The 27,814-nt window shown below is 55.8% G+C and overlaps 11 protein-coding genes across 11 annotated transcripts; 4 read left to right on the top strand and 7 right to left on the bottom strand.

Annotated features, from left to right (window-relative positions):
• Nucleotides 1–773: 773 nt before the first annotated feature.
• CHGG_01570 (uncharacterized protein) lies at nt 774–2,980 on the top strand (the record flags this gene model as incomplete). Its single annotated transcript, XM_001220790.1, has 4 exons — nt 774–845; nt 949–978; nt 1,105–1,440; nt 1,547–2,980. The coding sequence occupies 4 exons, from the start codon at nt 774–776 to the stop codon at nt 2,978–2,980; spliced, it is 1,872 nt and encodes a 623-aa protein (XP_001220791.1).
• A 1,855-nt stretch (nt 2,981–4,835) lies between these two features.
• CHGG_01571 (uncharacterized protein) lies at nt 4,836–6,005 on the bottom strand (the record flags this gene model as incomplete). The annotated part of the gene is made up of 4 exons (XM_001220791.1): nt 4,836–5,186; nt 5,249–5,336; nt 5,414–5,763; nt 5,994–6,005. 4 exons carry the CDS (start codon nt 6,003–6,005, stop codon nt 4,836–4,838), a joined length of 801 nt encoding a protein of 266 aa, XP_001220792.1.
• A 1,669-nt stretch (nt 6,006–7,674) lies between these two features.
• Nucleotides 7,675–9,304, bottom strand: CHGG_01572 (uncharacterized protein; the record flags this gene model as incomplete). Its single annotated transcript, XM_001220792.1, has 5 exons — nt 7,675–7,731; nt 7,848–7,854; nt 8,202–8,426; nt 8,585–8,748; nt 8,933–9,304. 5 exons carry the CDS (start codon nt 9,302–9,304, stop codon nt 7,675–7,677), a joined length of 825 nt encoding a protein of 274 aa, XP_001220793.1.
• Nucleotides 9,305–11,528: 2,224 nt separating this feature from the next.
• CHGG_01573 (uncharacterized protein) lies at nt 11,529–12,267 on the bottom strand (the record flags this gene model as incomplete). Its single annotated transcript, XM_001220793.1, has 2 exons — nt 11,529–12,115; nt 12,195–12,267. The coding sequence occupies 2 exons, from the start codon at nt 12,265–12,267 to the stop codon at nt 11,529–11,531; spliced, it is 660 nt and encodes a 219-aa protein (XP_001220794.1).
• Nucleotides 12,268–13,144: 877 nt separating this feature from the next.
• Nucleotides 13,145–13,705, bottom strand: CHGG_01574 (uncharacterized protein; the record flags this gene model as incomplete). Its single annotated transcript, XM_001220794.1, has 2 exons — nt 13,145–13,295; nt 13,353–13,705. The coding sequence occupies 2 exons, from the start codon at nt 13,703–13,705 to the stop codon at nt 13,145–13,147; spliced, it is 504 nt and encodes a 167-aa protein (XP_001220795.1).
• A 913-nt stretch (nt 13,706–14,618) lies between these two features.
• On the bottom strand, nt 14,619–16,978 carry CHGG_01575 (uncharacterized protein; the record flags this gene model as incomplete). Its single annotated transcript, XM_001220795.1, has 4 exons — nt 14,619–14,702; nt 15,176–15,282; nt 15,457–16,787; nt 16,842–16,978. The coding sequence occupies 4 exons, from the start codon at nt 16,976–16,978 to the stop codon at nt 14,619–14,621; spliced, it is 1,659 nt and encodes a 552-aa protein (XP_001220796.1).
• Nucleotides 16,979–18,134: 1,156 nt separating this feature from the next.
• CHGG_01576 (uncharacterized protein) lies at nt 18,135–18,801 on the top strand (the record flags this gene model as incomplete). Its single annotated transcript, XM_001220796.1, has 2 exons — nt 18,135–18,569; nt 18,658–18,801. The coding sequence occupies 2 exons, from the start codon at nt 18,135–18,137 to the stop codon at nt 18,799–18,801; spliced, it is 579 nt and encodes a 192-aa protein (XP_001220797.1).
• A 272-nt stretch (nt 18,802–19,073) lies between these two features.
• Nucleotides 19,074–22,183, bottom strand: CHGG_01577 (uncharacterized protein; the record flags this gene model as incomplete). Its single annotated transcript, XM_001220797.1, has 3 exons — nt 19,074–19,164; nt 19,217–21,998; nt 22,066–22,183. 3 exons carry the CDS (start codon nt 22,181–22,183, stop codon nt 19,074–19,076), a joined length of 2,991 nt encoding a protein of 996 aa, XP_001220798.1.
• Nucleotides 22,184–23,420: 1,237 nt separating this feature from the next.
• On the top strand, nt 23,421–23,843 carry CHGG_01578 (uncharacterized protein; the record flags this gene model as incomplete). The annotated part of the gene is made up of 2 exons (XM_001220798.1): nt 23,421–23,600; nt 23,652–23,843. The coding sequence occupies 2 exons, from the start codon at nt 23,421–23,423 to the stop codon at nt 23,841–23,843; spliced, it is 372 nt and encodes a 123-aa protein (XP_001220799.1).
• A 221-nt stretch (nt 23,844–24,064) lies between these two features.
• CHGG_01579 (uncharacterized protein) lies at nt 24,065–25,252 on the bottom strand (the record flags this gene model as incomplete). Its single annotated transcript, XM_001220799.1, has 1 exon — nt 24,065–25,252. One exon carries the CDS (start codon nt 25,250–25,252, stop codon nt 24,065–24,067), a length of 1,188 nt encoding a protein of 395 aa, XP_001220800.1.
• Nucleotides 25,253–26,311: 1,059 nt separating this feature from the next.
• Nucleotides 26,312–27,613, top strand: CHGG_01580 (uncharacterized protein; the record flags this gene model as incomplete). Its single annotated transcript, XM_001220800.1, has 1 exon — nt 26,312–27,613. The coding sequence occupies one exon, from the start codon at nt 26,312–26,314 to the stop codon at nt 27,611–27,613; it is 1,302 nt and encodes a 433-aa protein (XP_001220801.1).
• Between the last annotated feature and the right edge of the window lie 201 nt (nt 27,614–27,814).

Here is a 27,814-nt window from a genome sequence, read left to right on the forward strand (position 1 = left end):
CATGATCTTTCTGGGGCATGCTTGCTGGTCTGACCTGTTGCGGCGAGCGTTTGGAAGGGACGAAAGTTTAAATCACACATCGAGGGTGTTCTTCTTTCTTACCTTTAGCCTCGATGCCGACGAAAGCGCAAAGTCCACTCCGTAGTTATTCGTAGTTTTTAGTTATTCACTCGAATTCTTTTCTTCAATTTCTTCTTCTCTTTCTTTTCCTTCACTTCTTTCTATTTTCTTGGTTGCCTTTATTCTTTTCTCTTTTCTTGACCTTTTCTCACTTTTGGAGTTTGGCTTTTTTTTGGCCAAGGGTGTCTCGGCCTCGTTTGCACTCGCTCTGCGTACGCCTTGTTATTTCGTAAATATCGTCCATTCAACGCTTTTCGGAGACGCTTAACTGTGACCGCAAAACGACCAGGACTCCCAAACGACCCACTGGTAACTGAAACTAGTTACACTCCACCGAAAATGGCACAGCCTTCCAGTTTCTTTCTTGCCCTGACCGATCGTTCAGCCGCCGGCTGCACCATCTACCAAATTACGTCATTTACATATGCAAGACGTTTATGGTATCTAAACTTTCTTGAAGGTCTCGAGGAGGTTTTACTGACTCGTGAATCTGAAATTATACAAGCCATATCAAGGTCCGTTCTTTACTTATTAAAGAGCCATAACAAGTCAATGCTCAATGCTTCATCCTCCCCTCTCAACGCTAATCAAGCGCGTTACAGGGGATACCAGCAGCTTTTTGTGTAATTCTCCACACTGTCTTGCACAGCTCCATGTGCGCCTGCAACGACCCGGCTGCGGCACTCCTGAGGCACAAGCCGTGCGCTAGTCCAGTACCGGTCTGGGTCTTAAACCAAAGAGGTCATCAGGACCCTCGCCAAGCAGTCGCTTTTTGCCTGCCGAGAACCGGGGAGTCGGGGACGAACCCACAGCGCCCACCCCAACTAGAAAGCCGAGCCTAGCAGAGTGAGCGAGCGCGTGAGTTCTGACCGACGGCGCCGCTGTCGTTGCTCCATGCTTTGGTTTTGGTTCTGTTTCTGGTTCGTGCTTTCGCCTGTGCACGACCATTTTTCAACTTGAAATAATTGAATCTGCAAATTTCAGCAACAAGGGACCGAGGTCAACTCTGCAGTGGATTACTTTCATCACGACGTCTCAATTATATTTTTACAGGCTGCCCGTTGCGTGTTGCGAGAAACCAAGATTGGGGTGTGTTCTCAGTTCCGAGGCCATGGTGACCGATACCGCTGTCGCTTTCCGGTGACACAACGCAGTGTTCACGAAGTGGAACAGGACACAAGCTCGAGTCACTGCTTCCATCCCTACACGCGCCTTGGACCATTGGCGTCCATTGGTAGACCGTGTCTTACATCTGCTATCTTGAAGGTCGGACAAGGGAGACTCGAGGCGCATCTCACATCTCGCTGTGTGACAGGCCAGGTGAGTCGGCCTCGATTTCTTCAATCCCTTCCTGGCTGAGGTCCAGGTTGAGAGACTTTTCCTTTTTGATCGCTAGCTTTGAATCTGCCTATTGACACATTTCAAGCAAGGCCAGAGCACAGAGCACAAAACGCCCCTGAAAACGGTGGTCTACCCTGCCTTTAGGACGAGGCTTAATACCAGGCACGCGACACCAAGACGGCACCCACCCCCGACTACACCCGTTGATCTCGAACTGTTGAATACTACAGTTATGGATCTCTCGAGCAATGCATCTCCCCGGAGCGTCCCTACGCCGCAAAGCCCGGCACCCCTAGCCCTGTCCGAGTTTATGGCTCAAGCAACACCGTGCTCCGATACCACCAACCCTTCCGACAAACCAGCGTTATCCCAAGACATTCCGAGGCCAGTAGGAGCAGTCGTAGAGCCGAAGCAGCCATCAATACGAGACGCACCCCGAGCAGAGACCCCGAAACAACAACAACCACCACTATCCCAAGAAACACAAACCCAGGATACACGGTCGCCACCAAGCAGAGAGGACACCGCAGCGCCTGTCGACTGGCTTGCGACCCGCCAACAGCTCCTCCCGCGCAGGAACCAAGGCAAAAAGGCCGATTGGATCCGCGGCTGGAGCCAAGCAGTAACCAGCTACGGCGAAGAGACCTACTGTGCCTGCTCCGAGGCCATCGAGACCCACGGCATCCACCGCGGCCGCAAAGGCAAGACCAGCGCCCAGCTCGCCGACAACGTGCGCGCCATCCTCCAACGAACCGCATCCCCCTCGTCCACCAACAAATCCAAACCCACCACCCCCGCCACCCACGAACCCGAAGTATGCCGCCTCTGCAGCCGCCCGCCCAGCAGCACCAACGGCGGCAACGGCTCCCACTCCAGCAGCAGCAGCAACAGCAAACTCTACTCCCCCGGGAGCGGGGGAGGCGCCCTCAACCTCACGAGCGGGAAGCGCTTCATCAGCGAGCTGCTGCTGCGCGTGCGCCGGCCGTCGTCGCGCAGCAAGAGCGCCGCCGCACATAAGCACGACGCCGAGATCGGCAACCCCCACGCCTGGTCGCCCGAGGACTGCCAGCCCCCCTGGGCCACCACGGACCAGAAGCGCTTCCTTGCCCGCCCACCGAGCCAGCCGGTTTCTGCGCCGGTGCATGGGACGGGTGGGGGGGTTGCGACTGGTCCTGGTGCCTCGCCGGTGACGACGGGGGCGGGGGCGGGGGCGCATAGGCTGTTGAAATCACCCGCGCAGGCCGAGGCTGGTGGCGTTGCGGGTGGGTATTTCGTGTGGAAGTCGCGGTCGCGCGGCAAGTTACTGCCTGCTCTGGCCGGGGGTACGAACGGCGCCGGCGTGATGGGGGGGTCCGGGGCGGGATTGGGCGGTGCGCAGTCGTTGTCGTCGGAGACGGATGGGACCAGCGACTCGGATGTGGACGCGCAGCACAGGCCGCTGGGCTTGTCGCGGAGCTTCTCGCGCCTGCAGAGGGCGGCTGCGCTGCTCCAGCGCGCGACGGCTAGGTCTAAGGACTAGGGGGCTGGGCTGGTCAAGTCGCTTGCGCGGGCGGTTCGGCGGCGAAGGTGGCGAAGGCGTGGTGCTGGGCGTGGTGGTGGTGCTGGTCGTTCTGGTGCGCCCCCGTTGTCTGCGTATTATGAAGCTCGCGGGGCTGGGACGAAACGGTTGTATTGAGCATACCCGCCCAGTTGATACCTCACGGCGGCTGGCTGTCCGGCGAGAGATGGAAGCGTGAAGGTTCGCAGATGGCCGACTCAAGACCGGACCACAATTTCGGTCGTTCCCCACGACCAGCGCAAAAGAACGGGACGCCTCAACACCCGGGTATTGCTTCTTTGGAAGCCAACCCCCCCGAGATCCCTTGCTTTTCAACTTTGCCGCCGAGCCCTCGAGCATTCCAACAAAATCATTGGGCGTCTCTGCCGCCTGGGTCTACGGGAAGCAGCAGTAAACACCAACTACCCGCCGTATAGCCAGCAGGGCTACCAGTGCCCTGTACTACTTGGCTGCGCTGCTACAAAACAGAAGCAAAATACAGCCCGCAGCCACGAACTCAACTGCCTCACATCAACCAATACACGAGTGCCTGATGGATGGCGAGATGGCCGATATAGATACCGACTTATTGTCGGAACGAAACAAACCAAGATGGGCGGATAGGCCCAAACCACAGCACGCTTAGCGGTGGCGTCATAGATACAGAGCAAACTGTTGCAAAAGTATGGTACCTACAGTACGGCACAGCGCCGCAAACAGAGGAGAGAGCAAGACTTGCCGGAGTCTCGAAGATGTTTAAAGGGGGGGGTTGAAACTGTGTCGGGCCTGGCCGGGCTGGGTGATTGATATATAAGAAATACAAGTAATGGTATTGTTAATGCACAAATTATGTGAAGACGTTCTCTGCTTTGGTGTGCTATGTGTGAAAGCCGATCAACGATGTGTAATGTATTGGGGCTAGAGTTAGGTCTGTTTACATGTATACATGTTCTTTGGTCTCAGTATACAGGAATGTAAACGTGAAGCCAAAAAAGTCAGGACTTGCTTCACAAGCCCCGTATGGTTAACTGGAAACCACTTCAACATGGCCGCTCTCCTCGGAGTAAACGGGGGACACAAGCCGTTCCCAACACCAAAAATTGTCCATATAGCATATCAGCTTGGTTTGTATTCTTTATCTTGGGTTGCAATAACCACGGGAGGAGTCAATGAGAATGAGATCATCCTTCCATACCCCGATCCAGCCCAACCCAACCCATCCCGTTGTAAGAAAGGGAAAAACTACAAGGAAATAGCACGCACATGTACCACACTAGGAAATAGTGGCACAAGTCTTAGTACGAGTTAGACATCACGGGCCCAACCTGTAGGGGATTTCGAAACACCCGGACGAAACAGGCTAGGAAAAGACGAGGCTCGGTTAAGAGGGGTTTCTGTGTATTGTCTCGACCTCGCAAAGGACGACGAGCTTGTGGATTTGGATTTGGTTGCATGTGTTCCCCGTATAAATGGACGGACGATAGGCCGTTCTGGGGTAAAGCAGTGAGTAAAAAAAGGGAAAACGAGATAACAAAAAGAAAAGCACCATGCCCTGCATTTTCAGTCCCCACCCAACGACCAACTCCCCTGCGCAGTCCAGCCCTTTCTTTGCCTCGAACAGCGTGCTGGCGCATACCAGAGTCCGCCAGCTAACCCAGTCCACAGACAACAAAGACCCATATCCCTACCGTAAACTCAGATCCCAAGACGGGCCATGCAGGATCCCCGTGCAGCGATTAACCGCGCGTAGAGCCCCGGCCCAAGAGACAGAGAAGAGGGTGTGTGCGACAGAGGAAAAAGCGAGACGATCAAGCAAGCAAGCAAGCAGTGACGCCGCTTACTGCTGTTCAGGCGCAGGCTCCTCGGCCTGGCCATCGGCCTCCTTGGGAGCATCGGCGGGCTTGTCCTTGGGGGCCTCGGCAGCGCCCTCGGGCTCGCCGTTGTCGGACGAGGTCCAGAGGGTGAGGTTGTCCCGGAGAAGCTGCATGATGAGGGTGCTGTCGCGGTACGACTCCTCGGAGAGCGAGTCGAGCTCGGCAATGGCGTCATCAAAGGCCTGCTTGGCCAGGTGGCAAGCACGATCGGGGGAGTTCAGGATCTCGTAGTAGAAAACGGAGAAGTTGAGGGCCAGTCCCAGGCGGATGGGGTGGGTGGGGGTCAGCTCGGTCTGAGCGACATCGGTGGCGCTCTGCGCGAATTCGTCATGTCAGTTGATGCAAAGCACGTGCGTAATCGAGTGGGCAATTCTACCTTGTAAGCCTCGTGGGCAGCGGTCGCGGCGACCTTGCGCTTCTCGCCCGAGGCGAACTCGGCGAGGTAGCGGTGGTAGTCACCCTTCCTGTAGCGAAACCAAGTCAGAACATGAAAAAGAAGATGCAAACGCAGAGCGGGGAGGTTTTGGCAGCGCAGGCGCACATCTTGTGGTAGAAGACCTTGGATTCACCCGAGGCGGCGTTGGGGATCAAGGCCTCATCGAGGACGTCGAGAACATCCTGGCAGACCTTCTCCAACTCGGTCTCGATCTTCTGGCGATAGTCGCGGATGGTGCCCACGTGCTTATCAGAGCCCTTGGACTCCTCCTTTTGCTCGATCGACGAGATGATGCGCCAGCTGGCACGGCGGGTACCAACTACGTTCTTGTAGGCGACGGAAAGCAGGTTCCGCTCGTCAACAGTGAGCTCTCCACCGATCTTGGCGACCTCCTTCATATAGGTGACCATCTCATCGTAGCGCTCAGCCTGCTCGCACAGACGGGCGAGGAAAGTCTTGCTGCAATTTCAAGATCGGTTAGTTGGTTCGCTACGGGCTGGCGACCACGGCCGAGAGCAGTCTAACACACCTTTCACGCTGGCAGGGAGAGGCAAACTGTTAGCGACTGATGTGCAAAGGAGAATGCAGCTAAATGACACCGAGCCCAACGCTATCGGCAGCATGCGAGCCACCTCACATGGCGGGAGGGGAAAGAAACGGCGGGTTTTGGTGGGTTTGCACTTACCTCGTTCGCCATCTTTGATGATGTGTTTTTGAGAATAGAGTAGTTTAACAGACAGTTGGATGTATGTGGAAATGGAGAAAGAATAAAACGGTCGCAAGGGAACTTGGTGCGGTATGGGTGGCTTGTTTTGTTGTTTTTGGATTGTGGTCGGGGTTGCAAGCGGGCTCTCAGATGTTGAGCAAAGGGACTTTAGCAGGTCAACTCCTCCCCCTCACCGCGCTAGTGGGTGGCAGCCGGGGGGTCTCGCTGAGGGAGATCGAATGAAACTCGTTTTGCGCGTTAACACGTGACGCTGATACAACCTTATTTCCCAGCAAAATGGGAGTCCCACTCTAACAGGCGTCTCGCTGGGTCCTGGCTCCCAGGCCTCCTGGTCTCTGGCCCACAGCTGGGATCTCGACTCCAACGCACCCGACAGCCTGACAGTGGGGGCTGTTGAGGTCATTTCTGATGTTCAAAGGCAGCAGCAAGCAGGTGGATATTCGGACAACAACCAACAACGACGATTGTTTGCACTTCGACATTGCCCGAGAGATGCGTGCGTCAACTTGTAACTCCCTACCTGCTTGACCAACTCTGCTTCAAAAGGTCCCCAGTTTCTCTGCTTTTTCATACCATGGTAGGCTTAACGAGACGGATGCGAATAGCGTGTCATTCAACCGCGCGCTTCCAATCTATGGTGGTCTCAAACCTGGAAGGCCGGAACAGCCCACGTTCTCGGCCAATCCGCCCCATCAAACACTTGTTATTTGGTCTTGCTCTCACACGCCATTCGCCTCTACGTACATACCATACACACACACACAGAAAGCGCAGGCTGATGAGGGGCATGCTGCACGTCACACAGCACAAACCAGCCGCAAAAGAGGGCTTCGTTTGGTTGAGTCGGATCACTCTGGACCCCTCCATCTGGCGGCAGCACGCCTTATCATTGCCCGCCCAAATGCGCACCCTCATGGGCACCCCCATCCTCGGGGTCTCGTGCCCCCGTTTCTCATTGACAAACCTCATCCTGTCCCATCTCCGAGTGTGGGAATCACGAAGACTAGCCTTCCGCGGCCACCGGGCCCCTTTTCCCCCAGCACCGGACAGTGGGTCGTCCATGCCCAGCTCATCCCCAAGACAAGACCAGCAGGCCAACAGACAAAAGCGGTCACACCACAAGTGTCCCGCACCCAAAATTGTCCGGATGGGTCCCCGCCTCTCTCTCAGGTGGGGCTGGATGGACAGCGCACCATGGAAGCGGCTAGAATGCCGCGAGGCTCCCAGCGGTGGCCTTCCCCTCCCGGCACTCAATGAACAGGGTGGGCCAACAAGCAACGAGCCGCTGATCGCCCGCTTCTGCATCGATTCCGGGACAAGGACCGACCTCGGCAGGGTCGCTTGCACAGCCTCGCTTGAGTCACCCAACGTCATGGACTGGCTGACTGGTATTGTTTATTTGCGACCAAGTGGCTGTTTTTTTGCAGTCCATTTGTCCTTGGATTTCATCGTGTGATTAAAAGAGGCCCGACCCATGGGCTCATACTTACGTGCTCATCTCACAGGTTCCGCTCCAAGCCTCTCCCTGCCAATCGGCACAAAGCTCGCAATTCCGGGCTGTGATAACAGCGTCACGCGCCCCAACCCTTGGTGCGACTAGTTTCCGAACCCCGACCTCTGCTGGTGGGAATGAAGATATTCATCCCCGTCTCCACTGAGAGGATGATCCTGGGAGCTCAGCCTCCTCTGGCCTGAGCTGGGTTCACGCGTGAGGTACACAAGTTACAGATTATTATCATTCTGTAGTTATCGAGACCGTAGTCTTGGCTCTAAAACTGGTAGTTAAGAATGCTGGTGCCAAGCCGCACTCACGGTAGAGCTGTAGGTGTACAGTAGACGTCACGAATACCTAAACCAAAGCGCCATGCTATGCTATCGTTATACATCAAGCAGACCCTGCCTGAACGCCGAACTCATCCCTCTCGATACCCATGTCATAGATCCCGAATCTCATCCTCAGGTCCGCTCAATGTCAGATTATACTTCTCCCTCCCCCAGTCAGCCGGATCCCCTCCAGGAACACAGAGTCCCAGCCTCCAGAAGTAATCCCGGTGTGCAAAGAACAGCTGCCACAGCTTGAGCCGCGTCGGGAACCATCGCCGGCCCAGCCCCGATGCTTCAACCTCGTCCCGTGTCCCGTGCCACTTCATCAATCCTAGCACCCACTGTAGCCAGTCGGCCGTCTCGGCCCCGCCCATACAGTTCGAGTCGTTGTCACCGCGACACAACCTCAAGTCCTCCGGGCCGGGGGGTAGATTCGACTTCTCAATGTAAATCTCTCCGGCATGCGACCGATACCCCCACTCTGTCAACGGCAGCAGCGGCACCGGGTCGCCCACATGCGTAACACGGCGGTAGGCCACGTCCTCGCCCTGATCCCCCTCCCCTAGCCTAAACGCCCGATCAATATAATCGGCCAGCTTAGTATTACCCACCCTCGGCTCCCCAAACGTCGTCACAACCACATCCCGCCACCCCAACCCCAGCCTCACCTCCAGCGCGGCGAGCGCCGCAACCGCCCCGCCCAGGCTGTGCCCGATCAGATGCACCCTGTAACCGGGATACTTCTCCCGCGCGGCCCCAGCGCGGGGATGACCACCTCGCGGGCATTCCGCCACGAGGCCATGAAGCCCATATGCACGGTGCAGTTGTCGCACCTCCCATCCCCATTATCGCCGCCCTCCCCAGGCGGAGCCGGATACGGGACATACTCCTGCGGCACGGTACTCAAATCCACAATCGTATTCGTGACGCTGTACGTTCCGCGAAACGCAACCACAATCTCCCTCCCATCCCCATCCCCCTCCCCCACCACCCCCGCCCCCGGCCCCCGCGCCCCCATGATCCACCGCCAAAAAACCCACAGCTATCACTCAAACAGCATCCCCGTATTCCACGTCCGCAGCAGGGCGCAGCGAGGGGAAGTCGCGGCAGCGCGAGACACATGAGAAGGGCGGGGAGATGCCGGTCGTGCCGACACAGTAGGTGATGTCGACGAGGCGGGCGGCGCGTTCGAGGGAGGCGAATAGTGGGGGGGTTATACCGCTGGCGGTGTTGGGGTTGCTGCGTGGGCTGCTGGGGGTTGGGGGTGGGGGTGGGGTTTGGTTTTGGGGGGGTGTTGTTGTTGTTGTTGGCGGTCGGGAGGGGGTGGTTGAGGATCGAGGAGTCGGGGCTGGGGCTGGGCTTGGTCCGGTATTGGGGGGGATGGGGTCGGCAAGGATGGTGGTGGTGAGGGAGGCGAGGAGGGTGAGGTTTGGTAGGATGCGCATGGTTGTGTGTCGAGGTCAATGCCAATGTTTGTCGTCGGGGAAGCAGAGAATTGGGGTGGATTTGTTGATTATTAGTATACAGGAAGGCTAAGATATGTAGGATGAACGGGAACTGGGTTTAATGAGGCATCGCCCTGTCAGTCGGACGGCAAAGTGTTGGATCGCGTGACCGTGATCACCCGCCAAGCCCGGCAGAACCTCCGACGTATCAGCCTTGTGAGTTGGGAAGGCGCAGTTTCTGGAGTATGCCGTTTGGGTCTCGTTTCAATTGGCGGGACTCTGAAAGTCTGGAGCCTTCATTCAACTGCTCGGCGCGTCAAAGGCGACCTCAGTTCAAGGCTCTAAACTTGCTTGCCAGGTTAACGGCAAGAGAAAGCGCTGGGCCACCTGCTTGCTTCCTCCATGCTTGGCAGTTGGCCTGCCGGTCCACGCGGGAGAGTGGAGCTGGTGCGACCGGGATCGATCGCCAAGACAAGCCCCGTTTTTGACCTCATCCTCGTTGGTATTGTTAAGCTAAGGCAGGGAACAATGAGGACCAATATATATATACACATATAACACATGACGACGCACTGGAAAAAACATCAATGTCTTTGAGTTTTACTTTTGTTCCCTTCCTCCGCTCGAGGCTTAGCCAGCAACATATCATCTCGATTTCGAGTCGAGCTTTTTTATCCAATCAGGGTGGTAGGCCAGGCCAGGACTCGGAAAAAGTATACTTCGAAACCTGAAATCCCCGGTCTTTAAAGACTACAGCAAGGCAGACGGAAAGCCAGGAGGGAGAATTAGGGCGTAGGTAAAGAGGAGAAAAGTCCAAGATGAACAGAGGGGCCGCAGGGGCGGAAATCCCTTGTTCACCCAAATCCACCCAAATATCTCACGTTTGTGATACAATTCTATTCATACATACATTAAAAGGAGACGGATACCGCCGCCCCCTCACAATACCTTTAACCTCTCATCCCGGTCAGGATTCCCAGCCCGCTTGCCGTGGTTTCTACCTTCATTTACCACTTGATCCGAACTGATGATACGGGAATGAAGCCGGAACCTGAATCGGACGATATTGCGCTGTCGTCACGGGTAGTTTCCGGACTCGCTCGGCCCTCGTGGTACACCCTGCATTGCCGGAATGAAAACCACCACTCCAATATCCCCCTGCAAGGCAGCTCAAGCCATGTCACGCCATCCGTTTCGGCCGGACGAGAGGCCGCGATTTCGGTCACGGAGTGCCCTTCCAGCGCGGTGGTTGAGAAACCCAGCCACAGAGCGCCATCCAATTCCAGTCGAGACCCAAGGCGTTCAGGCGGACCTCGCCGACACAGGACACACGTGCGTCGACGTGGTGAAGGAGCAGCCCCTTGGTGACCGGCGTTTCCCCAATTCGGCACCGACAAGGGGTTACCGCCGTCACGTCGTCGAGGGAAGCCGACGTGTAAAAGTAGGCTTCCCTCGGTGCTGATTCTGGACGAGGGGAGAGCGGCGTTAGAATCGAAAAACGCGTCTCACGCGGTTCCGGGAGAGGGGACTCGAAAGCTAGTATACGGATGCTGTTGTTACAAGCCTCGTAAAAGATGCTGCTCGGCTGTTTGCTTGGCCGGTTTACGAGAGCCCATTCGTGATAAACCCCCAGTGGCCATGCTCCGATTATCGCGGTGCGACCCTTGTTCGTCCGGAACTTCCCAAGCGTCAGCGTGGCAAATCACATATAAGGCGAAAGTCATACCGTGAGAGCCCCTCCTCGCGGAGTAAGACGGTCGAGCTTCCATATCTCCACCACAATCTCTTCTTTGTCGAGCGGCATATACTGCCAGACTGTACCAACGCTCTGGTTCCGTCGGTAGAATTCGGTGTCCTCGTCGGGAGAATAGGGATGTATTGCGATCGGGTTGGGCGTGCAACACACCGAATAGCCAATGACGCCAGGGTCGTTGCACTTGAATGCAGCCATCTGGATTGCGTCGGAGTGGTTGAGTCCCTCAGGGTTCGTATGCCACATGCTATACCGCATGTGCTCGAGGAATTGGGGTGTCGGCCAGGACATATGCCGGGCAAATCTAGGCCTGTGAGACTCAACGGCCAGAGATGTCAAGGAGAGCAGCCTTGCGCCCTAAACGGATGTTAGATGGGAGAACTGCCGGGGGAAGCAAGTACTTCCGTTATTTTTGCCTATGAGGGTGGAATTCAGGTTCTGGACGGTTCGCCACCAAACATTTGGCTGCTCCTAGATGGCCGGCTTCTCGGAGGAAGACGTGAAGAGAAGGTCTCTCACGCCCAGATGGTCTTCCGCAACAAACACGGTCGTGACGGAACTCGAGTCGTAAGCCAGCTCAGCTGCGGCGCTGCCGTCGGGAGGCTGTTCGTTTGTGAGGGACCGGATATATCTTGCCCCTTCAAAAAATGTATACCGTACCCAAACCTTTGTCGAAAGACTGATAAAATAGGAACTGGGCTGCTGGATCTTCTCCGATAATGCCATCGCATGGCGTGTCGCAAATGACTCCAGGCAGTACTGGGCAATATTCTCGCAAAGCTCACCGGGGAAACGCCCCTGGAACGTGATGAACAATATCGTGCTCAAACTGGATCGAAGCCAGCGAACCCGTCGTTCTTCTTCTGTTTGGGGTGGCTCGTATTGGTAGGAGGTGGAATTGGCGATGGCGGACCGTAATCTGAAAGGCACCAGCTCAAGGCAGTTGGAGTGACAACCAAATGCTCTCTCGTACGTGCTGCACTGGCACCCGTCCGAGCATGGCACATAGCCGATGCCCTCAATCAGAACTTTGCGGGAGAATCGGAACCTCTCTGAAACTACCATCCCAGTTTTCATCACTAGGTTGGTCAGCAACAGCCTGACGTCCACACGAGAAAATACTGGGAAATAACATACTGACAATGACCTCGTCACCCTCCTCTACCTTGAAGCGGCAGAAGGCGCAGCGTGGGATCAAACAGGGTTTCATTTTCTCTTTCATATCCGTCCTGGACTCAGACAAATATCGCGGTTTCGTCGGTGTAGTGGTGAAAAGTGTGGGTGAAGATGGGGTTGCAGAAAGGAATTGGGGGGAGCGGGTGGTGATGGGCTTTTGTACCTACAAGATCGGATGGGTGGACACGTACTGCTAGCAGTCAATGTGCTAATGCCCGTCTATAGGGCTATAGAGTCAGGCATGTTGTAAACATCGGGCATATAAACCCCCCAGTAAGATCTAGATCCATGACGTTGCGCGCTTTGACGTTCGTTCGAGTGCTTGCTCCCCATTGGAACCAACCTTGCGAGTGTGGTGGAAGTGAGCTAAAAGGCAATTTGCCCAATGGATAGTATCACGGCGCGGAAAGAGAGCAGAGCCCTGGCCTGACGATTACGTAGAGGGTGTTACGCAAACCATGTGATGCTGCCACTGCTTGAGATGGTGTTCGTTTCGTGACCTAGGACCAGGCGCCGCGTTTGCGGTGCACCGATGCTTTGGATGGGTTTCGTTGTTCCTGAAGGGGAGTTTTGGTCAACATTTACACTTGAGTTCAACCTTTTTATCCATCAGGCGAGCAGCTACCTGGGTAGGGAGGGATTCAGGCTTCAGCAATGCATCGTTTGACAAGAAAGGCGGGTATGATTGGCGTTGATTGCCCTTTCTGAATGGTTACGGTATAGCTGCTATCTGGCATCTCTAACATGTCTGCGTCTCTTGAATGATGTCCATTGCGCACTCGCATCGAAAGATTTGCTCGAAGAAAAAGCCAGTTAACGCCATATCCCACCTCATGCTCGGCCCCATATCACTCCCGGATACCTAGTATCCCCATCACCCTGTATGCCGGTGTGGTCGGTCCAGAAGGGCCTTAGTTCGGCCTCGGCTCAAGGCTGTTGAACACGGCAGACAGGACGCTCGGCGACGACGAGCAGGCTTGGCCATCAGCGGTGCCATTCCGGGTGCTCAGAGTGCATTTCATGTTCGGCGTAACCCAGCCGGCAGCCTCAAAGGGGCGGTTCCTAGTGACTCGGTCAGCATCGTGATGACAAATGCCCATTCTTCCGCTGATAACTCACTCAGTTTCGAACGGACAAGCTCGTTCAACCATGGTAAGCTCGCGCTCGTTCCATATGAACTCGACTAGGCTGTTCTCGCAGGCATAACGAGCAGCGAGGTCCTGAGGGCCCACGTTGACCGAGGTCTCGTTGAAGTGGCACTTGGTCTCAATGGCAGGCATGACGCTGTCATCCGTGTAATCGAACTCGACGGTGGCGGAGCGGTTGTTGCCACCCTCGGGGGTCCAAGTGCGGAAGTTCTTGACCACGAATTCCTCGGGATAGGTGCAAAATTGGCCCTTGTGGGCAACCCTGGACAGGGCCAGAGGGATCTTGTAGGTCGGTGAAGCCACGGCGAGCTGGACCGTGGCCATAATGGCGAGAATGACGTGCAGCATCATTGCAACTGATGAATCGGTAGAGCGGAGATGAAGGTGAAAGTGCTTGGATGTTGTGTGAAATATCTGCAAGAATCCTGATTCACTCGAGAAAGCAAATGACTGGCACTTTGATGAGAAGAGAAGCGAGTGTGATGGTGTTTGGTGGTTGGAAAAGTAGGGGACTTATATAGTTTGAGATTTGAGAATGAACCTGTTTAAACTCTGTGCGCACCTTCCACAAACGCGCACAACAGCACAGTACCTGCATACAGTTTGCATTTCTCTGTTGCCCGGCAGCAATGCCAGGCTGAGATCTTACGCAATCCTCGAGACCGGATGACAGTCGATAAGTAGCCTTTCCCCACATGCGAGATTCTCGTTAGCCAACCTTGGTGGTTTAGTTCAACCTGGAAACGCAGCTTCTTTCCGCTCAGTGGTAGTACTTATAGACCGGTTAGCCCTTATCTGTGGGGTAAATACCTATGGAATTCCGCGCCGGAGAAAATCTTCGCGAGCTGTGTCCCTCCCTCAGTAAGTACCGGATCAACTGGCGAACTAAGGTGGACATCAAGGTTCTCTGCTGTTCCGAGCACTCTTGCTGAATTACAATCTCAAGCCCTAGCTAGCAAAGGGGATTAGCTTGCACGGTTGGTGTGCGGAACCATTGAAGCCACCCTGGTGCGAGTTTGCACTGTCCTGAGGCTAAACCGAAGAAACGACTCCGGGGTGTATATCATCGGGCCTGCCTGGTTGACCTCTCCCAGAGTTTTCACTTGCGTGACATACAGACTCCGGTTCTTCCAGGAGTACATACACAAACCGTCCCACAAAATTGTGATGGGTTTAGTTAGTGTGACGTGAAACGATGGAGGCTGATGCACGATGGTGAATAACGGTGATCCTAAATTCACGAGACCACAATGACTATGGGACAATCACGGCACAATGGGCCTTGCGCACCCTCATGACCAAGGCTATCGGGTGTTTGTGCCTACATTTACAGATAGCAAGCTTGACTTCGGTAGGACTAAAGTGAGATATTCGAGAGCTCACCTTCGGGATGCCGCATCTCACTCTCATCAGGACGTACAAAAGTCCTTGTAAACTGAGCAAACCAAATCAAATCGAGACCATTCAACCCGGGTCATGCCAGGAACTCGTGTACTCCGTCACACCAAATGATACTTTCTGCCGAGCGGCTATCCAAGGATTTCAAGCTGTTCGGGCACTCGAGCGGCTTGCTCTCTCTCTCATCAGACACGACCATACCTACTGGGACCAAACCTGCTACACAGTAGGTTGAGAATACAATATCGATGTGTCGTTTGAGATCCGAGCAGGGGAAAGATACTAAGGCCCATCATAACCCCTTCGAAGCAAGTCACTAAACTTTTTCTGACCAGCCCCTGAGCGTTGGCACGGCAACAGAGAACCACTCCTCACGAAGGATGCTTCTTTTCTTACATGTATAGGGGTCCTCGCAGTTGAAGTACCATCAATTGCGCTAATAACAACAGACACAAGGTCGCGGGGAATTTGGCCGTAATGGAATGTCCAGTCGTGCTGTCTACCTACGAATTACCCTTACCAGACAAACTCTACCCCCCAACGCCACATGATGCAAATATCCCCTCGGCATTGGTAACATTCAGCTCGACCTAGTACTGCTCCCACCACACACCCCTGCTAACCGCTGCCCCCTCATATCCCCCGGCCTCACTTCTTCCCCAACTTCAAGAACTTACCCAGTTTCTTCTTCATCGCATCCGAGTCCAGCCCACCCCCGCCCTTACCCTTCTCCTGCCTGGCCGGCTGCGCGGTCGACGGCCCGGCCTCATCACGCTCATCTGCCACGCCCTCCGGGATATCGGGCACCACCACCTCCGTCGCCTTGCTCGCGACGCTCCCCTTCAGGAACGGCTCCTGTCGCACGTTCGCCGCGACCGAGTCCTCCCAGAGCAAGTGCAGCATCTCGCGCCCCTTGAGGCGGTACTGCGCAACCAGCGCCTTACCGCTCTCCTGTATGACCGTCTTCGGGCCGGGAAGGATCAGCTTGAAGGGTGCGGCCGGATGGTTCATAATGTTGCGGATGGCTTGGTAGAGAAACGCGCCAGTCTCGACTGGTGTGATGGTCCACACTGCTGAGGTCTGGTCGGGGAAGCGGACTTTGATTTCGACCTTGGTGACTTTGGCAAGCCGGGCTGCCTCCTCGGCGGCCTCGGCGGCAAGCTCAGCGTCGGACTTGAGACGCGTGTTTTGGGCTCGTTGAAGGAGCTGGTGTTGGCGGAGTTGAGCATGGGCGATGGTTGGTTCGTAGACCGAGTCGTCTTCGTGTGTGTGAGCGGCGGCCGGGGTTGAGGATGTTGGAGCGGCGAAGACGCCGGTTGGTTGTATAGGGTTCGACGGGGAGGGGGCTGCAGCGGATGGTCCGTCTACTTCCATGGGCTCGCCCGCTGTCCTCGACTCGGCTGGAACACTCAGCGCTGCTTCCTCGGTGGAGGCCGGTGTGGCAGCTGAAGCGGCAGCTTCAGGTTGTGCAACTTCCCCCGGAGTACCTTCATCCGCTTTCAGTTCTTCGGTAACCAGAGCCGGGTGGGACTCTGCTCCCTCTTTTGACTTCGATTGTTCCGGCTCCACCTCGTCGAGATACTGAGCGATCTCCTGCATGGCATCGTAAAGCGTCCTCTCGCCGAGCTTGAAAGTAACCCTGAGCACCATGCTACCAGAGTTGATGCCACACTGAGAGAGTGTCTTTTGCAGGTCTTCCATAGCCGCATATTCTCTACCCATGATGTTGACCACAGGAGCGTCGTGGTACAACTGGCCACTGTTGGTCCCCACGAGCACCCCCCTCCCCGTAATGCTCAGGCCCTTCTCCGAGGTTTCAAACTGCCGCATAACCTTCCATAAAGACATATCGCTGGGAAGCTTCTTGGTATACCGCTGACCGTTGACATCAAGGGCAATAGACACCACCGAGGCGCTCTTTGACTTTTGTACGAGCTCGAGTTTGGCGCCAGGACCAAGTCCAGAAGTGCGGAACGGGCCAGTCAAATCAACCAGCTTCTGCTTGTGCCTGGGTTTGTCAGTTGTATATAGTAATGGGGTATCAAGTTGAATGACGACTTACTTGAGCTCATACTTATCGCTCTTTAGGTTGAGCTTCTTACATGCTTCGCCCAACACATCGACAAGGTACGTCCCAGGTGAAACCTTGACTTTGGCCCGTCTGAAATCAGTAGAAACAACCTCGACATGTGTGGACATTTTGGCGAAACTGTGAGGGATTGTTGAAAGGTTGGTGGCCGTTGGACAACTCTGGCACGCGTTGAACCAAGCTCAAGCTCCACTCAAGTGAACGAGTGGGATAGCGTCCTTGTGAGCCTGAGGGTAGAGAAAGTATATCGTAAAAGAGGGTGGGGGGGATGGTATTTATCTCGATACGATTTCTGTAGGATGCTAGTTAGAGTTGATGCGGAACGATCACAGCAAACGGGCTAGTTGTTTGTTTGCTGAGGTACGTTGCTTTGTCAGATGAGAAGCTCGGCGGAGGTGAAGCTCGGGTCTCACGACGCTGTACAAGACAGCCAATCTGATGGCTTATTTGCTATAGAATTTGTTTTTATGGGCCGAGAATATGGTATGTAGCCAGCTTGATACCGGGATGTTTTGATTGACATCAGAGCATGGATGTCGGTGGATACTAGGAATCGCCATTCTAAGTATGTGGGGGGATGAGAGAGCCTGGGGGATGGAGGGGCAATTCCACTGATGAGACGCCCCACAGTGGGAGCTCCCCAGGCTTGTGCCAGGCTCCAACATTACCGCCGCCCGACACCGCCTTTCATACATGCCAGGAACCCCGGTCGCCCCCCATGCCACGCCAGCTGCGTGTTGCCTTGCACCCACCCGAACGTCAACTCCAGCGCAGCCTGTCAGCTGGAGCTCCCAACCCACCCGACCACAGGCTGCTACGAATACCAACTGCTGCACGAGGGAGCTCTCTATCACCCACGGCACCGCAACACCATCAGCTTGCGATCCCGTTTTGCGCCCGCTTCTTGGCAACATATTCAGGCCCACGACAAATTCAGTCTCTTATTTGTGTCGAACACCCCGCCCACCTTGAACCTGAGAGCTCCATCGTTCTTGTCGGCCGTCCCACTTCCCGGAATCATCGACTGCCTACTCGACTGCTCCCAAAGACGTATCATCACCCACAGACAAGATGGTACACCAACACCATGTCCCACTCTCCCCACCGCAATGCTAACAAGATGATTTCTCTCTCTAGTCGTCTCCCTTCTCAATAAGTACTTCTCCCCCGCATCCCAACCCAACCACCACCACACCACAAACCACCAGCAGCACAGCATTCTAACCCCCGCACCCCCCCACAACAGACGGCGGCGCGTGCGTAGCGATGGTGGGCAAGGACTGCGTGGCGATCGCGTGCGACCTGCGGCTGGGGCTGCAGGCGCTGACGGTGTCCAACAACTTCCCCAAGGTGTTCCAGTACGGCGAGAACGTGTTCCTGGGCCTGACGGGCCTGGCCACCGACGTGTCCACCGTGTCGGACCTGTTCCGCTACAAGGTCAACATGTACCGCCTGCGCGAGGAGCGCCACATCGCCCCGCGCACCTTCGCCAACCTCGTCAGCAGCAGCCTGTACGAGCGCCGCTTCGGCCCTTACTTTGTTAGCCCTGTGGTTGCGGGGTTGGACCCGACTACCGGTGCGCCTTTCATCTGCGGGTTTGACAGCATTGGGTGCATTGATTTTGCAAAGGACTTTATCGTCTCGGGGACTGCGACGGAGCAGTTGTTTGGCATGTGCGAGAGCTTGTGGGAGCCGGATATGGTATGTGCATTCTATGACGAGACTTTGATTGTGATGCGAGGTTGCCGTTGGGATGGTTTGCTGACGGCGCGGGTTGCTCGTTATGTAGGGTCCGGATGCGCTCTTCGAGACGATCTCGCAGTCCCTCCTCAACGCCGTCGACCGCGATGCTCTGTCTGGCTGGGGTGCTCACGTCTACATCATCGAGAAGGACAAGGTGACCAAGAGGCTTCTGAAGGGGCGACAGGACTAGATGGTGGTAGTAGAGGCGTTATGGGCTATGATGGGATGGCGGACAATAGTGTCCCAGCGATGTTTAAGCTGGGCATACGGACGTTGTACATAACAGTACAACAGTTCGAGACTCCGTGGTCGATACGCAATGAAGACCGCAGAACAACCACAACCATTATCATGACATGCCTGCTTGTGACTCATGATTCTGCATTGGCTGCTTGCGCAGCCATGTTGGATTATGTACTAGTACTATACAGGTCTACGTATCTATGTACGCCTGCCTCCACTCTATTGGTCCTTCTTCGCCTTTGGCAACCTGCGGGTCGAGCTTTGAACGAAGAATGCCCGCTCAATAAGCTTGAGACCTTCATCGATGAGACTGAGAGGCGTTAGCAATGTTTCAACAAGATCAGAGACTGTAGGGTACTTACACAACAGGCGCGCTAATGTACAACACTGCCTTCCATTCGGTCCAGTTGAGAGGGAGAATGGAGAACAGCGACTGGAGGAACGGAATGTACAACAGGGCGAAGTGAAGCGCCATCGACAGGGTAATGGCGTACACGAGCATCATGTTCTCCCACACGGGGAGGGTCAGGAGCGACTCGCTCGACGAGAGGGCGTTGACGGCGTTGAACATCTCGATGACGACCAGGATGGAGAGCGAGACGGTGGAGCCAGACTTGGCCATATCGTTGGTGAACATCTCGCAGCCGATCTCGGGAAACTCGGTCGAGCAGCGGTGGAAGTGCGACAGCTGGTAGAATGTGATCTGGGGTCCCTCCGAGTGGAACATGAACCACCAGGCGTAACCCGCAACCGTGGCGAGGCCGACGTAGGTGCCGATGACCATGTACCGGAAGAACAGCCAGCCGCCGATCAGGGCCTCATCGCGTTTTCTCGGCTTCCGCTTCATGATGTCATGGTCAGGCGGGTTGAACGAGAGAGCGGTGGCCGGGAGACCGTCAGTGACCAGGTTGACCCAGAGAAGCTGAACGGGGATAAGAGCCTCAGGCATGCCCAGTGCGGCCGTCAGGAAGATGGAGACAACCTCGCCAATGTTGGACGAGATCAGGTAGCGAATGAACTGTTGGGTGTTGTTGTAGATGGAGCGGCCCTCCTCAATGGCGACACCAATGGTAGCGAAGTTGTCATCGGCCAGAACCATGTCGGCCGCGAGCTTGGACACATCAGTGCCAGAACCCATAGCCACACCGATGTCAGCCTTCTTGAGAGCGGGCGCATCGTTGACACCGTCACCAGTCATGGCAACGACCTCACCGAGGGACTGGAGCAGGTCAACAAGCTTCGACTTGTGAGTAGGCTCGACACGAGAGAACAGCGAGGCATTCTTGGCCGCCTCCAGCTGCTCGCTGGGGCTGAGGTTGTCGAACTCGCGGCCCGTGAAACTCTTGCCGGCCAAATCCTCCTTGGGGCCAAAGACTCCAATCTGACGGCAGATGGTCTCAGCTGTGTTGCGGTTGTCACCAGTGACGACAATAACGCGGATACCGGCATCCTTGCACTTTTGGATGGCAGCAGGCACCTCCGGGCGAGGGGGGTCCAACATACCGACCAGACCAATAAGGGTGAGGTTCTGCTCCAGAGCGGCGTACTCGGCGGTGGACTTGGCCTTGTGGAGAAGGGGGTCGCCATTGACGTTCTCACGACGGGCTAGAGCAATGACACGAAGACCCTTGTTGCCGTAAACGACGACTTCCTTCAGGAGCAGATCGGTGAGCTTGCGGTCTAGGGGAACCCGCTTCCCGTCACGTCCGAGCACAGTATGGGTGCAGCGTTCGATGATAGACTCAGGAGCACCCTTGACGAAGAGGTTCTGTTGGCTACCATTCTGAACCAGGACTGACATGCTCTTGCGGTCGCGCGAGAACTCATAGGTTGCAAGCCGCTTGTATTGCTTTTCGTACCAGGAGCTGGCGTAGTGGACACAGTCCTGACCCTGGCTGTTCAAAGGCGCGCAAGGGCCAACCTTCTCGACCATAACACGCAGAGCGCCTTCGGTGGGTTCGCCAACGTTGGAGTAGGTTGCCGTAAGAGGGTGGTAGTCGAGCCGGGCGTCATTGCACAAGGCAGCGACTTCGGTCATCTGAAGAACCGTTGTAGACTCCTGGCTGAGGTCCCGGAGCACCTTGCCCTGGAATTTGATGTCACCCTTGGGTTCGAAAGTCGTGCCTTCGACGTCGAGCTCCTCGAGGTCGGTGCCCTGGTTGTTGAGATAGACGATCTTGCTAACACTCATTTGGTTCGTGGTGAGGGTGCCGGTCTTGTCGGAGCAGATAACGCTGCAGCTTCCGAGAGTCTCGACGGACGGCAAGCTCCTGACCACGGCGTTCTTGGCAGCCATCTTGCGGGTTCCGAGGGCGAGGCAAGTGGTGATAACAACGGCAAGACCCTCGGGGATTGCGGCAACACCAAGAGAAACGGCGATCTTCAGGTAGTAGATGGCGCCCTTAGTCCAGTTTCCGTGGTTCGCGTCGTTGAAGTGAGGGATGTTGATAAGCCAGACGAGGACACAAATGACAGTGATAACCTTGGCAAGCTGGTCGCCAAAGTCGTTCAACTTCTGTTTCAGCGGGGTTGGCTCCGAGATCTGAGCGGTGATGCTCTCGTGAATGTCGCCAATGGCCGTCTTCGAACCAGTCAAAACCACCACAGCCTTAGCGTGGCCGGTCACGACAGTCGTTCCCGAGAAGAGCATGTTGATTTGGTCCTGAAGCACCGCCCGATCGTCACTGATAACAGCCCGGCAGTCCTTGCCAACGCTCTCACTTTCTCCAGTCAAGATGGCCTGGTCGACGGCGAAACTGTTGCTCTCGATTGTGACAAGACGGCAATCGGCGGGGATGCGCGCGCCAACGGCGACGTCTACGATATCGCCGGGCACAAGCTCCTCGGCCTTAATCCGGTGAATCTGACCATTGCGAACGACGTTGGCCTCGTTGGCCGAATACTCCTGCAGAGCAGCAATGGCCTTTTCGGCACTGCTCTCTTGCGAGACTCCAACAACAGCATTGAGTACCAAGATGGTGAGGATGACGGCCGGGTCGACGAACGCGCTCCAACCCCCTTCGTCTTCGAAAAGTGCCAACACAAACGAGATAGCAGCGGAACCGAGAAGGATGAGGACTAGCTGGTCCTTGAATTGTTCGAGAATGAGTTCCCAGAGAGGGGTAGGTGGTTCTTCGGCGATCGCTGTCCAGGAAGATGTTAGCGACGAAGGAGAGGGAGACGGAACCGGGGCTCGATAGGCGCCACATACCATTCTTCCCGTGCTTGGCTCGAGACTTCGAGACTTGCTCGTTGGTTAACCCAGTCGCTTTGCTCACACCGAGCGTGCCAAGCACTTCGTCAATCGACTTCGCGAAGGCGTTTTCCATGCTGCAGGCGTTGCCGGCCCCAGGGTGGCAGCGGGGCGTCTCGGATATCTATGAAGAGCTGCAGGCAGGGAACGGGAAGCCGAGATTGAGGAAACCCTGAATAGTTACCTATTCACCGTGAAAAGATCCTCCGATGCAAAGAAAACTAATGCAATTGTGAGGATAACATAGACAAAGCAAGGCAACAACAGGCCTTCTTGAGGAAAGAAAAATGACAAAAGCGAGTGGAATGGAGATTTGAAACAGATTCAGCCTTCCAACCGTTCCGGGCCCATGTGCACTGGACGACGTGTCCAATTCAAACAAATCGCCTCTCGGCGGCTTTCGTTAGGTGGGTGGAGTGGCTGCTGACAAGTGGTCGCCCACAGCCGCGCCCCAATTGCGGTCCCAACGTCTAATCCCCCTTGGTCCAGGCGCATCGAACCCCGCCGAACCCTCTTACCTCCGACTCGGCTCTGCAGGTCAGCCTTGGAAGGCCGTTGCCGACTCTCCCAGCGCACAGGGAACCAATCAAAGTTCAATCCAAGAGCCGACAGAACCGTGTTCACGATCGGATTCCCCGTCTTGTGGACACTCAATGCCTAGAAAGGACGGAGTTTCTTCGGGGTACGGCAGGCCGGAGGACGGGACTCCCGGGAGTCGGCGCGGCCCCGGCTGTCGGTCCGCTGTTGGTTCGAGATAAGGCCTGGTTTCTGGCCATGTTTTGTTGGTGTCGTTCTTGTCGGACGTCAAAGTGGCCCTGGAAGGGATGTCATGTAACAGCAGCCACAGGTGTGGGGGTTCGAATGTTCTGGTGCCTTGTGTGTTGCTAAAAGCCACGATCAAGCCACGATTATCCTGGATGTTTGAAACGCGGGGAGAATGTCTAGCGCGTTTGGCTGGAGCAAACCACAAAGGACACAGGGTTGGTTTGTTTGAATATGTGCAAACTGTTTGGGCGCCGACACATGGATGAGTAATTTAGGCCGTCACATATGTAGATTGATGTAGATTCAGGCAACCCATTTCTTGCCTGTGGTAATGTCCCTATTCGTACCAAGAACGATATCGCGGCTGTCACCTAATTTTTACCCCGCCAACCCCACCTCCAAGTCAACAACACAACAAGCACATCAGGATTCAGAGCTTGCTCACTGGACGACACCATCCAGGCAACCATAATTGAGGAATACATAGACCTTCATAAGGTCCTCGGCCAGCCCCAGAATCCACAAACTCGGCACAGCAACCTCCCAAGATGGCTCCCCCAACGCCCCTCGCCATCGCGACGCAGGCAGTCAACCGCCTCGTCAAGGAAGAATCCTATTACCACAAGGAGCAGGCCAGCCAAGAGAAGCGCATCAAGAAGCTAGAGGAGGATATCGAGAGCAACAGCCCCGACCTGGATACCAACGCCGAGTACATTCTGAAGCAGGAGGTGGGTCACCCATTGCAAACACACCCATACCAACCCTAACCCTCCATCTAGAAAACCGCCCTGGAGGAGACCAAGGCAGTATTCGAGCCGTTGAGGCAGCGCATCTCGGACGCGGTGGACAAGCTCGAGGAGCAGATTGCCATTTCGGAGAGTGATGGTACCGGTCCTGAGGAGGAGCTAAAGAAAGCAAAGGAGGCGCTGGAGACGGGTCAAAAGGCTGTCGAGAAGGCAGAGCAGTCTTAAACTCGACGCATACTTTTCTGCGTGTGTTGATACAATATGACGGAGTACATGTTCGCTGGCATTGAGGGATACCGATGTCAGATAATGGCCTACTTGGGTAGCTTACATCACACTGACAAATGCCCGGAAGTGCCATATCTGTACATTCATAGGCCAAGGACTAGATGTCCCAAGATTAAATTACGGCCTGCGTAAGCGATGCGCCGACAGTATTTAACGGACTACGTTGTGTCCATACTCTCTCCCTCCCCGTTGACTACGATCTGCGGCGTGTCATCGGCAGGAGGCGGAGTCAGGGGACTATCAGGTTCTGATCCAGCATCTTTCGCATCCTCCGGCTCGCCCATCTCAACATCCTCTCCCCCCTCGGCTTCGCCCTGGGTTTCCCTCTCGACAGAACCCTCACGACTGCCCATCCGGCTACCCATCTGACTGCCAACTTGTGAAAAGCTCGCGTCCGTGGCTGTCGCTCGCTTGGCCAGAAACGATTGACTGTCCAGACCCGGCGCAGGGCTATCTCTCGCCGGCGTCCGGCCGCCAGCAGACACTGGTCGGGGTGTACCCACAGCATCACTCTCAGCGCCACTCTTCGGGGCCAACCCGCCCTCGGGTCTGGGCGATCCCTCCCGACTCCCCATCCCCGAGGGCCGCGGTGTACCCCCCGCCTCGTCGTCATCCATCCCCTCCCTCCTCTCGACCTCCTCCTTCTCGTCGCGAATCAGCCTCCTCAGCCGCATGCTCTCGTCCATGATCCTGGCAAACTGCTCCCTACGCTCGTGCCAGGTAACACCATAGGCCTCCCTCTCGGCCTCGAGCTCCGCAATCTCGTCGCGCAGCTTGCGCAGGTTGGCGGTCTGCTCGGCGCGCGGGCGCAGGGACGCGTTGCTGGTGATGGCGTCAGCGAGCGCGTCGAACTCGCGCCGCTGCGCCAGCGTCTCGCGCGCCTGCTCCAGCTGCACCCGCAGCTGGGCCGTGTTGTCCCGGACCGACTGCGACGCCGCCACGATGCGCTCCCGCTCCGCCGCGTACCGCTCGCGCTCGCGCTCGTTGGCCGTCAGTAGGAACTGCAGCCGCGCGATGCTGCTGTCAAAGGCCGCGAAGTCAATCGTCACGTCCTCCTTGAGCTGCGCGAGGTCGGTCGACGCGCTGTCGGCGCTTGGGGCTGGGGTGCCATCGCGTTGTTGTTGTTGTTGTTGTTGGCTGGGGGTGGCTTGGAGTGATTGCTGACTGGGAGTGCCGTTTGTTTCCGGGGGTGGGGTCGGCGCTTGTCGAGCTCGTGCGATTGTAAGGGAGTGGAGGGTGTTGAGGCGCTTGGTGATACGTTTGAATGGTTTCTCTTCCACGTTGAGAAGCCGGGACTTGTGCAGCTCGGTTTCCTCCTTGTCGTCGAGAAGGCCCCAGGATGCCATCTTGTGGCCGCTATTGTCGTAGAATCACAAATTATTGGTAGAGCGGGAAAATCGAGATTCGGATTAGGCGGGCAAGGAATCTCGAATGGTAATTTCTGGCATTTGATGTTCAGAGACAGATATCTTGGGAATGGAGTACAGTTCTCGATTAATCCAACCCCTGCTTGAGCCGCACACGGGTGTGGGGCGGAACCATGACACACAGTGTGTTCCACAGTATCCAATACATTGAGCTGCAATGACACACGCATGAGATGACGCAGACAAAGGGCTGAGATTCGCACAGTGCGATAAGGCCTCTAGTGGCAACCACACCAAGAACCTCACATGCTCTTGCCATCCCAACTGACACTTTCCATAACACTGTGCAACTAAGGTACTCTTGCGATGTCTTTATCGGCTCATAACTTACAGTGCGCTACAGATTAAACTCACCGTAACAGGGCAGCATCTATTCGGAAAGAGCCTTTGAATGCATACCGGCGCAGCCTCTTTATAGCAGGACTGCCCTTAACGACCCAAATCTTCACTCTGAGGAGCACTTGGATACCTGGGCACCTATTCAACAGAGGGGCTCGAAATTTTCCCGGAACTCAGTGGCCTGAACCGGTGACTCGAGCCGCGCAGCAATGCTTGAAGATTATCAGCAGACCACTACGAAACTTGATAGGCATCGGCATTATCCCCCAACACTCCGCCTGCATCTCGAGCCCATCATCCTACCTTCAGCTATCTTCGAGCCGGCTTCTAGACGCTTAGGTACACTGCACAACACCTCAAAACTGCTATCGATACCGCACTAGCTCGCTCCCGATTTGGAGGCGCTCCCAAAATAAACCTATAGCGATTGGGCCATCGCTTTTCCTATCGCCTGTCCCACTGTCCACCTCTCGTCTCGTCATCCAAAATATCAATCGATTCATCTCCGATTGCTCAGCCTGCGGTTGCTAAGCAAATAAAGCATCTCCCATTGCCCTCATCATCAAACCTCATCTTGACATCAACCTGTCAACCTCAACTCTTTCAACCTGAACCAGCGTCCATTTCAAGTTGCCCACAATGGCCCAACAACGCACTCTCGTGGAAACCCCCCTGGGGCCCCGCCTCGTTGTGGAAGTCCCCCTTGGTGCTCGATCTCTTGCAGAGATGAGCTTGAAGGTGGCAATCGACAACGTCAAAATGATCCAAAGTCTGGGCGACATCCCTCCTTGCTACCTCGACCCGATCCTTCAGGCTGTCAAGTCAGCCGAGCAGCTTCACATCATAGAGATTAACAGTTATGACATCTACGATGAGACTGAAAAGCACTGGAAACGCATCATCAAGAAGGACTTCCCCATCCTCGCCAATAGGCACGATTACGTTCCCCAAAACCGAAAGTCGTGGCACAAGATCTACAACAAGTACAAGCAGCTTGACAATGAGCAGCTCGCTGCTGCTACCGAGAAGCTGATGCAGGGGTTCGCCGTACACACCCAAGAGAAGCAGTCTCGCGCCTCCACCATCATCTCAGCAGAGAAAGGCGGAAAGCTACGCAAAACCAAGGCCAAATCCGGGTTCAATACGCCACGTTCGGATAACAGCTTCATCTCCAACACCAGAGCTCAACTTCGTCGAGAAGCGTTCCGCTTCAACCGCCCGACGCCGTCGGGTCAACTTCCCGTCCGGCCAAATCAGATCAAGAAGCCACCCCCCGCCATGGTCGACGACCACCGCAGAATGGCGTGTGGCAACTCAATCCCCGAACCACCTCCGATGATTCGAACGCCGCGTCAGAGATCAGCTCCAAACGCTACCGGCAGTGCCCAGAACCGCAAGGAGGGCGAGTCACGCCTCCTCCAGATCAAGAATGGGGGTCGACCCAATACCGGACCTGCCAAAAATGTTCTCAGCTTCAGCGACGACGAGGGCCCCAACGATTCTCTGCCGAATGATGCTGATCTCTTTGGCGACGCGGATGATGATGATCTTTTTGGAGACCTTGAACAGGAGAAAAAAGCTTCTTCTGCCCCATCACCACAGAAGTCACGCCCCACGCCTCAGCCGGCCCCGACTCAATCTTCCAAGCGCCGCCGTATCGTTGAGGATATAGACACTGAGCAGCCAACCAAGCGCCCTCGCGGTTTCGAAACAACAACTACTTCTGCCTTACCGCCGCCTAACAAGGCCCCCAATCAACCTCTTAAACCCCGCCCCAAGGGTTTGTCGGCAGCGCCGGGCATCAACCAAGCCCCGCGTAAGATGCCCCCCGGGTCTGCTCTCAAGGCAGCGGCCCCAAGCGCCGCGCCGCCTCGTAGGTCCTTTTCCGCTCATACCGGGTTCTCTCAACCGCCCCGCGGCCACCCCCCGCCGGAGTCCTAGCTTCACCGCCCCGTCCCCCGATACTAGAACCCGGAAATCAAGATTACCCCTCAGGGGTTGACCCCGAATAAGAGCCAGATGGCGGTTGCTAACAACCATAAGATTCCGCACCACAAGAAGGACGAAGACGGTGACCCGATGTTCGAGAATGGGAAGCCGGTACCCACGCACAGACAGGCGGGGGAGCCTACGCGATGATAC

Source organism: Chaetomium globosum, genomic scaffold, assembly GCF_000143365.1.
Source record: "Chaetomium globosum CBS 148.51 scaffold_1 genomic scaffold, whole genome shotgun sequence".
Lineage (NCBI taxonomy): Eukaryota > Fungi > Ascomycota > Sordariomycetes > Sordariales > Chaetomiaceae > Chaetomium > Chaetomium globosum.